Genomic DNA, 10884 nt, shown 5'->3' with positions numbered 1-10884 from the left:
TATTGTGGACCTGGTGTCTTTTTTGACTCATAGTTTCTTGGTTGGGGGGGGGGGGGGAGTGGCTGTGTGTGTATGTGTATATGTGTGTGTGACGTATGCATACAGTACATGTGTGTGTGTGTGGGAGGGGGGGGGGGGGGGTATATGTATACAGTATGTGTGTGTGACGTATGCATATGCTGGGCCTCAATTGTCTACTGAGTTGATGTGCTTTGTTCTCAGTGGCCTCTTAAATACCTTAGCGCCCTCTTTCTAGGCTCTGTCTAATGAGGGGTGTGTGTGTGTGTGTGTGTGTGTGTGTGTGCCTCTCTCTAGGCTCTGTCTAATAAGGTGTGTGTGTGTGTGTGTGTGTGCGTGCCTCTCTTTAGGCTCTTTCTAATACGGTGTGAGTGTGTGTGTGTGTGTGAATCCTTTCCGTAATCCATTTTATAGGCCAATCCCGGTGCATCACATCACCTGCCCAAGCAGATTACGCAGATTACACAGGCTCACTCCATTCCCAGTGTACCAGTGCGGACTGCAGCACACAGCGGAATATCAGCTTTCACACTTTCTCTTCCTTTCTCTCCTCATCCTCCTTTCTCTATCTCTTCCCTCCCCTCTCCTCCTTTCTCAGCCTTACCCCCTCTATCAGTTTTCTTCTCTACACCGTCATGTTGTTTTTTGGCTGTCTCATACCCTCTCTGTAACCCCCCTCCCCCCCCCCCATCTAGACCAACAGGCCCTCCCTCTCTCTTTCTTCTTCCTCTCTCTTTCTTCCTTTCTCTTCTTATCTTGATTGCTTCATCTCTCTCTCTCTCTCTCTCTCGCTCTCTCTCTCTCTCTCTCTCTCTCTCTCTCTTTCTCCCTTTCTCTCTCTGACCAACCCCATTCAAGCTGTTCAGATCAGCAATTTCACTAATTCGGGTTAAATTGAGTTAAATGCAGAGAACGAATTTCCCTCACGGGATCAAAAAAGGATGCTTATACTTATGTTTCTTTCACACTGGTTGGCTGTCAATCAGTTTGGTTAATCAATTCATATTCACACAGACACAGACACACACACACACACACACACACACAAGCATTTATGCAGAATTATGAAAATATTTTAAATGTGTGTGTGTGTGTGTGTGTGTGTGTGTGTGTGTGTGTGCGTGTGTGTGTGCGTGTGAATGTGTGTCTGGTGAGAGAGATAGAGGGATTACCACAGTTACCCCAGTGAAAGGTGAAAGGGTGCTGAGTTCATTTGTTACTATAAGTGTGTGTATGTGAGTGTGTAAATGTGTGTGTGAGTGAATTTGGGAGAGTTAGTGTGAGTATACATGTGTGTCAGTTAATGTGTACAGTATGTGTGTGCAGTTAATGTGTTTTGTGTGTGTATGCATGCATTAATATGTTTGTACGTGTGTGTGTGTGTGTGTGTGTGTGTGTGTGTGTGTGTGAGTGCATGAGATGGGAGAAAGTCGGGCTGCAGGTTCTTGCTGATGGGGGCCTTCCCTGGATTAGGGTCTGGAGCAGCTAGACAGGTGTTAGGTGTGTGTGTGTGTGTGTGTGTGTGTGTGTGTGTGGCCCAGGCGCTAATCTGTTGGCTTTGTTTTGCACCTCTCTGCACTCTGGACGCAACGAGTCACAACTGGGTCAGTGGTCTCACCCTGTTTGTAAACAAACTGGGGAAATGGACACAGTTTACCAGACAAAGCCTTTAAGGACATCCTTTAAGGACATCTTATTTACTGCAACCTGCTGCATTCACTGAGCCAATTTATAATCAACTAATTATAATAATTATATTCAGGTCAATTCATAATATACAGCATACAGAATAAATATAAATGTAACATATAAATTCAAAAGATTCACAGTAATACAATGAAGTTACCAGCATATAAAATGCTAAATAGTTAGTTTACAACATTTTAGTAGTTTCACATAATCTTGAACGGTCCATGAAAGCAAAACATAACAAGCCGTGAGCGTTTGTGACAATGTCCCAGAGAGTATCATCAAAGGTCCTTCATTAACCCTCTCTGGTATCATGTCATACGTTTGTTATTACATCATAGACAATGTTGTCATGGATGCAACCTCTACAAGTTGCAGCAGCTCTGGGAGTAGTTCTACCACAGGCCTCCTGTCCTAAATAAACTATCTGAATTACAGTATCTAATTCTAGAGAGATATGTAATGAGGGAAAAGACATATTACAATTGTGATGGAAAGTGAAATGGCCAGCATGAGCAATTTGTATGATGGTTGCACTTCTGAGCATCTTGAGAGCCCCAAATTGCACACATGTTCCAAGACTCATGCTTTTCTGACTAAGATAGAGATAGATAGATACTTTATTGATCCCCAAGGGGAAATTCAAGTATATAAGAATAAAGGGCCATTCACATCAAGAATGGTAACTATAACGATAACTGTAAACAAATATCGCTCTCATTAATATGAATGACGACGTTCACACAAACTATAACGATAATGACATGAAGAATGATATCTGTATCGTTCTTGGTGTGTGAACGGCCCTTTATATCAACACAGAGTGTCAAATTTATCACAAAAATTGCAGAAGTTACATGTTACGATGTTGTTACAGAATTAAAACGTCTTTTGCTATACCGTTCTAAAAACAAAATTAAGCAGCTCAAACCTCCTGCACCGGTTACAGTATCGTGTACAGTATTAGTCCAGGGGATATGTGAACATTAACCTATTATTATCAAGGGTCGTTTAGGCTGGGTGAGCCCTGCCTGAACTTCCGGGGAATTTGAATTTCGCCCGGCAGCTCAGGCTGGACACCAGCAGATCTATTTTCGCTGTTTACTGCCAGAACCTTTGGCTCCAATCAGAAACGGCCATACACTAGTCCTGGCACGCTATTGGCCGGTGACACGCCAAAAACTTAAGCGACGCGAAGTGAAGTAGAAACAAAGTGCAGCCTCGCCAGACTAATGTTCAATCTTAAAAGATTGAGTTTAGTATGGTGAAAACCAGACTAAGGGTCATTCACACCAACAACGATAACTGTAACGATAACTATAACCATGACCAGAGCGTTCACACCGACCAACGATAAAAAATAGTCTCTCCTCATGTTAATAAATGTATGGCTAAAATCTGATGGGTTTTGATTGGCTGTTAGCTTTTTATCGTTCTCAAAATCGCTACACTAGCAGCTGTCAATGATTTGCACCGCAGTGGTTTCCCCCTGCCCAAATGAATGTGTTGAAAACAACACAAACTATGTTGTCCCTTATGTGATAAAAAAAACAAAAAAACAATGTTGTGTCATTTTCAGCACATGCCGTGTAAAAAAGATGACAAAAGCAATGTGTTGGAAATAACACAAACTGTGTTGTCCCTCTCTGAACCCACATATATATATATATATTAAAAACTGTAGTGTAGGTTGAGTTGCTGTAGTGTAGGTTGAGTTGTTTTAAATACATCCGGTTTAAGAGTGTGCGTGCTGAGTGCACAATCTAGGTAACTTTCACACCTGCATTGAGTCTGCCACTCCTGACAGCCTTCTTCCCCAACAGGTGCTTACGATGATGAGTTATGTAGGTCTCGCATAACGAGTACATTACAGAGTGTAACCGTGTTGAGGCCACCTTACGTAAAGACTATATTAGGGTCAGTGTGGTATCAGGCACCGGGGGGGGGGGCTAACGGAGAGGAGAGGAGAGGAGAGGAGGAGAGTGTGTCGGAAAGTGCTAAAGATCTGGGTGATCCAGGTGAGCTCATCATCACACAGCGGGAGAGAGAGAAAGTGAGAGAAGGAGGGAGAGAGAGAGAGAGGGAGCGAGAGAGAGGGAGAAAGACGGCTCAGCTCGCCAAAGTGTCTGGTGACTAGATTAGATAACAGGTGGCACACTTCTCGCTTCTTTTGTGCCACTCCCATGTGTGAAGTGTCGCCTCAGCAGATCCTAGAGCCTGGGCGGGCACACACACACACACACACACACACACACACACACACACACCTTGGGCACCATCTCATGCCCCCTTCCCACTGATAAGGTAATTAACCTGCCCCACCCACCCAATTGACCTACTGACTGCCAGTTATCCTCTCTCCTCCCTCCCCAGCTTCTCTCTCTCTCTCTCTCTCTCTCTCTATCCTGTGTTCCCTCTATCTCTATCTATCAGTCAGTTTCACGCCATTTCTCACGCCATCCTCTAATGTCTTTCATCCCTTTCTCTCCTTGCCAACTGTTACACTCTGTCCATCTTTGTCCTCTCAACAGCAGCTTCTCCATCGTTACACTGCGGGTGCAGGTTTGACAACGTATTTTGCTGACAGTGTATGCACACTCTTTCCAGAGCGAAGTAGTCAGACACGCAAAGGGGGCAGAGTCAGGCTGAAGTTACAGTAATTAATAAAAGATTGATAAACAGACCAGAATTTAACACTGGGAGAATGTGATTAGTTTATTCAAATTCAGAGTCCCCGGCGCGCCTTGATGAAGTGTCCTGCTATCTACTGTACAGTATATCGCTCCCGAACTCAGGGCCTTCTGCCTCTCTCTCGGGGCTCCCCTCACCTTCTGTCTGTGTCTCTTTTCTTCATTAGTCTCGGCTTCATAACCCTAGACTTACTGTACAGATGCACTGTCTAACTGTAAGCAAGACATCTGTTTACACTGCAAATCAGTTTACACTGCATCCTCATACTGTGACACTACTATGCGTTCACTGGTGTGTTTAAATCTGTTTACTATCTGCATTCTTCTCTACTATGACACTACTACTGTATTGTGTTTATTCATGTGGTTGAATCAATTTAGAATCTGCATTCCTCTATATCATGACACAACAGTTTATTTATGTGTTTAAATCGATTTACAATCTGCATCCTTCTCTACCATGACACTACTATGTGTTTATGTATGTGTTTTTGTATGTGTACGCCTCTCATGTGCACTAAAATAGAAGTAAAGCTTGAAAATATGCTTTCCTCTCTGCTTAAAAGCCATACTTTGCTGCCAGTGTACATTGGCACACTGATTCTAATGGAATGCTATCAATAGACAGATGTCCGACAGGGGACTGAAAAACATTTCAAAAACGGATCGGGTGTGAATTCTAAGTGAGACTGAACACCTGTCTCCACCTATTCGTCCAAAATAACTGGCCTTTCACTAGATGCATTTCAATATCAGTGTTATTGAATTGATAGACTAACATAATCATTATAATATCATCATTATTCTCAAACATTATCTCTAATATCATATTAGAATTATTTGTAATGTTAATTTGAGAATAAATCATGATTTAATTAATGTTATAAGGTGATATAATATTTGGATGAGAAATGGTAATAGTTCCCACTTCCCACTCTAGAGACGAGAACAACAAATCATTGATTAGTTTGGATTTAGTTTAGTTACTTGAACAGTTTCAACTCATTCTAAGCAGAGACCTCCCCCTTGAATTTGACACACACACACACACACACACACACACACACACACACACACACACACACACACACACACACACACACAAATAAGCACGCACAGAGAGAGAGAGAGAAAACAAAGTGAACTCACACATCTTCTGTTTAGAGGGTCAACTCAGTGTCAGAGATAGATCTGAATTCCCTTGTAGCCGTATCATCAGTAGCTCTGGTCATGTTTATTGTTTTGTTTACAGGGTAAACAAACATGGAGGGCCGACAAACCAGCTCCACACAGAATACCCCCACACCTGGCCAACTACAAGGCAAAACAAAACAAAGATGGCCAGACCTATCTCAAAGTGTCGGCTATATGCAAACACACATACACACACTCTGAGTTACACATACTAGAGTCCACAAAACACACATACAAACACATACATTCTACACATAAATATCAGTGGTGTTAAACATGCATCAGGTATAATGGGAGATTTGCACAACACACACACACACACACACACACAGATACACACACACACACACACACACACACACACACACACACACACACATCACATCCAGCTGATGAACATGACACAGATATCCGCCACTCATTCTCAATTAGACAGATGAAGTGGACAGCGCAGCATAATTTACTGAGCTGGGCTGTTTGTGGGCTAATTAGATTACTCAGCTCATCCTCTTCACACACACACACACACACACACACACACTCATAACCAGGCCAGCCATATTCACATACACACACACATGAACACACACAAACTCTCATAACCAGGCCAGCCATATTGGCACACACTCACACACACACACACACACACACACACACACACACACTCATAACCAGGCCAGTCACATTTGCATATACACACAACTGAGCCACTTATGTTAACTCTCAAGACATATGCAACCCAGTGCATCATGTCTTTTGCTAAGTTACAGGGCTTTTTGTTGTTATAGTTTCGCTGTAATGATTTGTGCACACACACAAACACACACACACACACAAACACACACAAAACCCTCATGCAGGCCAGTCCCACCACCGCCATACACACATGCACAAGCAGAATCATACAATCAATACTGTTTTCCTGTAATGTTTTGTGGAGTTCTTGTTGTGACTGTGGAAGATGATGCTGTCCCACATCCTCCCACCCAACTGCCCCCCACCCCACCTCTCTGGATTAGGCTGGCCGGCCCCTCCCTTCTCTCCCACAGCCATCGCTTAAATAAACCAGCTCACCCCCGCCGAAGCTCATATTCGTGTGTCAGCATTCTCCTCGCCACACCTCTCCTTTTCTCCTCCTCTCTCTCTCTCTCTCAACCATATCTCTCCATCTCGACTCTCTCCCGTGTTTGGAGTAAAGACACAACACAGGCGTGGAGTTACCGGCAGGTGTGTTTTTGCAAGGTGCTTCAAAATGGACATCAAAGGCTTCTGCCTGACAGAGAACTTCCACTTTCTCAGCCAACACAACCAGTGAGTTGCTTCTAATAACTAAACATTTTACGACACAAAAATACAGTCATGCATACATTTTATATGAAGGATAGATGGATGGTCACAGGCCTAATCAGATTTGTGTTTGTTTGGGATGTGCTGTTAGGATTCAGTGTGAACATCTTCCTGTTTCTTGGTTGCTGGTTTTGTCAACATTTGTAGTACTAGTGTAACCATGACCTGATCTTTAGCTTTTGAAAATGAAAAATGTATTTGACCTCATAGACACTGAATAGTCTCATGGCATAGCCTATAGGGAAAATGTTTTTGGTGAAGGTCCAAGGCAAACCAGCCAGGCAATTTAAAGTCAATAGGCCTGCTTAACAAATCCAGGAATGGCTATCAATAATCTTTAATTGTCACAGGATAACAGAACGAGTAGGCTAGACTGTAGACAGCAGTTCTTAAGTGAAAGCAACAAAACTGTAGACCTACTGTACAGTATAGGCTAGTTTGACGCCAGATCTGCGTATCAGCTGCCTGTTGATCACAATTCTTGTAAGGGTCAAGTGTCATTTAAATGTAAACTACACTATCTACATAGTCACTTTTGAACCGTTTGTCTCATCATTTCAACCTCTAGTTTCTTGGATTCTTCCACGACCGATGGGCCCCCGTCGCCGCTCGAACCTTGCATCAAACCGGACCCATCAAGCCCGGCTTTCCCCCTGGACAGTAACACCCCCTTCAGCCCCGGCGGTACATCGGAAAGCAGCGGTTATAGCTTCTTCTCGCAGACCCAGTCCCTCAACCCCGACTCGCCCAGCTCTAGCAGCAGTAGTAGCAGCAGCAGAGGCAGCTGCACGCCACCCGGATCCAGCTCCCATCACTATCACACGGAGCGCAGTGGCGGGCTGTCGGTTGGCGGAGATGTGGTGCACCTCGCTGGGGAATACGCGTCAACGCTGGGCTCGGCACACAAGCGGCTCTGTCTAGTCTGCGGAGACTTTGCATCTGGATATCACTATGGGGTCGCGTCCTGCGAAGCGTGCAAGGCGTTCTTCAAGAGAACCATTCAAGGTAGCTATCAGAAAGTTTGTATTACAGAGATATCTGTGTGTGTGTGTGTGTGTGTGTGTGTGTGTGTGTGTGTGTGTGAGAGAGAGAGAGAGAGAGAGAGAGAGAGAGAGAGAGAGAGAGAGCGCCGGAGAAAGAGAGTGAATGTAGGCCATGTGACAACTATGCCGATTTTAATTAATTAAATAATCAATATTCTAGTAAGGGGGGTTCTTGAGCCAAATCAGATATTCAATAATTTTATGTCAGTTCATCTTGTTATGTGATTGATTTTCGTGTGAAGACTCAATATGCTCCTTAACGGCCTGTGATTGTTTGTTAGTGTGGTTGTTGCCCCGATACGGATGTTACACTGTAATCAGTAGGCCTATTCGCTTTTGATCTGATTTAGCCTAACTATTGTAGGCTAGTCCTGAACATTTGAAATGTACAAATGTACAAATCTATTTTAGTCCTGAAAGTTTGCCGAGTTCTTAACCAAGGGCGTTGGAATGGTGATTGTGAAAGTAGAGAGATAACTGTGTTATATTCATTGTCACTAATTAGATGCCAATTAGTCCCTGCAGTTACTTGGAGCATTGCAGCCTAAAGTGCTCGAGTTTATTTATGGGTAAACATTTGGTTCATTTGAGTAGTTCAACTCTTGTTATGGAACACATAAGATTTTTAACTTTGCTAAAACATATAGTTTAGTGCCTGTAGGCCTTTTACAAAATTGTCGTTCTGGTTAACACGTTAAGGAGAGCTGTGAAGCATGACCAGATTTGATCTAATTCACAAACACATAACACTGTCTGAACAACTATCAATATATTGATGAAGAGTCACTGCCGGGTAATGGATTCCCTAATCCTAGTGTGTGTGTGTGTGTGTTGTTTTTAGGGGGAGGCTCATTGATTGAGGTACTTACGCCCTTAGAAAAGAATCACAGGGAGCCTAGTGTCGCTTCTCTCTCTCTCTCTGTGTTGTGTTGTGTTGTGTGGAGTAGAGTGGAGTGGAGCAGTCAATAGTCTATTAGGGGCTTTTTGTCTTGCCAGCCTCAAAACTTGTAGCCCCTGTCCTGAGCAGTGTCTCGTTAAGCCTGCATGGGCCAGTCCAATCAATAGGCGGACTCGTAGTCTAGCTGCTATGGATTGCTGTGTGAAGGCCCAGGGTGGCAGGCGTGGAAAGTGGGATAGAGGCACAACATGGAGATAGAAAAAAAAAAAACAACAGATTATAACAGCAGATGATGGAACAGCAAAGGCATGAGAAGGGGGACATGTTGTGAGCACAGACGTTGTGGAGCGGTCCAACATTGTGCTCATGTGCTTCACAGGTTTGAGACCTCATATGTGGACCTCAGTGTGGTCATTTGAGTGAACTGTGTGTGTGTGTGTGTGTGTTTTTCCAGGTAACATTGAGTACACCTGCCCCGTGACGAACGAGTGTGAGATCACCAAGCGCCGGCGGAAGTCCTGCCAGGCGTGCCGGTTCCAGAAGTGTCTGCGCGCGGGCATGATGAAGGAGGGTAGGTGACCTCACACACACACACACACACTCTCTCCACACACACACTCTCTCTCCACACACACACTCTCTCTCCACACACTCCCCACAAATGCACTGTAGCCTCTCCACACACTCACTCCCCACAAATGCACTGTAGCCTCTCCACACACTCACTCCCCACAAATGCACTGTAGCCTCTCCACACACACACTCCCCACAAATGCACTGTAGCCTCTCCACACACACACTCCACACAACTGCTCTATAGCCTCTCCACACACACACTTCCCACAAATGCACTGTAGCCTCAGTCAAGGCTGGGTGACCGCTCTCCACACACACACTCCCCACAAATGCACTGTAGCCTCTCCACACACACACTCCCCACAAATGCACTGTAGCCTCTCCACACACACACTCCCCACAAATGCACTGTAGCCTCTGTAGCCCATGGCAAGTCTTGACCTCCAGAGAGGACATACTACATACTACACATGCATACTACATACTGGATGTACAGGAGCCTGGCCAGTCCACTTTTGTGCTGGACAATAGTCACTGATAGCTCTGATCAGCTTAGACGTTTATTTGCGCAGCCAGACTTTTTTTGGCAACTTGTAAACTTTCTGCTCTTACATTTGACAATAATGGTGTAAGAACTTTTCAACAAAGAAGTTATAGCACCTTATAGTTATAGCATTATGTTTCACTAATATAATGATATGTCTGTCCTGGGTCAGGTGTGCGTATGGATCGGGTGAGAGGAGGTCGGCAGAAATACAAGCGCAGAGTGGACTGTGGCCTGACCCTGTATACCAAAACCCCTTTCTCACATCCGGCCAAACCCATCGGTAAGAGACCCAGACCTCAGATTTCAACTTTCACGAGCTAATTGAATAACTTGTTAATTTCTATATTATTTATTTAATATTTCTTATTCGTAAAGAAAGGTTTATGACACTTATGACAAGTTAAAAGCTTGTAAAGTGTTTTCCGCCTTTTCTATGTTAGTGGTAGAAAATGTGTTAACACTTTTATTTGGGACACTATCTACCATTTCATTAACACACTGAAACCCTCTCCGTCTTGTCCTAGGCAATAAAGTGATCTCCCAGCTGCTGGTGTCTGAGCCGGCGCCTCTGTGTGCTATCCCCGACTCGTCCTCTGGGGGCAGCGCTGAGCTCAAGACCCTGCTCACCCTCTGTGACCTCCTGAACAGAGAGCTGCTTGTCATGATCGGCTGGGCCAAGAACATCCCAGGTACACCACCTCTGCTCAGGAGTGGGCTCAAAACCAAAGCCAGTTTTCTTTTAGAAATAAAACCTCTATCCATCTATCTATCTATTTATCTATCCATCTATCTGTCTGTCTGTCTGTCTGTCTGTCTGTCTGTCTATCTATCTATCTGTTTATCTATCTATTAATCAAACCCAAACCCTGGCTCAATACCAAG

The 10884-nt window shown here is 44.2% G+C and overlaps 1 protein-coding gene across 1 annotated transcript in view; it reads left to right on the top strand.

The window, feature by feature from the left end:
* The first annotated feature begins 6843 nt into the window (after positions 1 to 6843).
* The window catches only part of esrrd (estrogen-related receptor delta), a 7629-nt gene continuing 3588 nt past the window's right edge, over positions 6844 to 10884 (top strand). Inside the window, exons 1-5 of the mRNA XM_062552007.1 lie at positions 6844 to 6902; positions 7507 to 7943; positions 9334 to 9450; positions 10172 to 10282; positions 10527 to 10691. Of these exons, the coding sequence (XP_062407991.1) occupies positions 6844 to 6902; positions 7507 to 7943; positions 9334 to 9450; positions 10172 to 10282; positions 10527 to 10691 (889 nt within the window). The remainder of the gene's footprint in view (positions 6903 to 7506; positions 7944 to 9333; positions 9451 to 10171; positions 10283 to 10526; positions 10692 to 10884) is intronic.

The sequence above is a fragment of the Sardina pilchardus genome, chromosome 13 (genome assembly GCF_963854185.1).
Source record: "Sardina pilchardus chromosome 13, fSarPil1.1, whole genome shotgun sequence".
Lineage (NCBI taxonomy): Eukaryota > Metazoa > Chordata > Actinopteri > Clupeiformes > Clupeidae > Sardina > Sardina pilchardus.
Note: the sequence above shows the minus strand (reverse complement) of the source record. Positions and strands in the feature narration are given on the sequence as shown.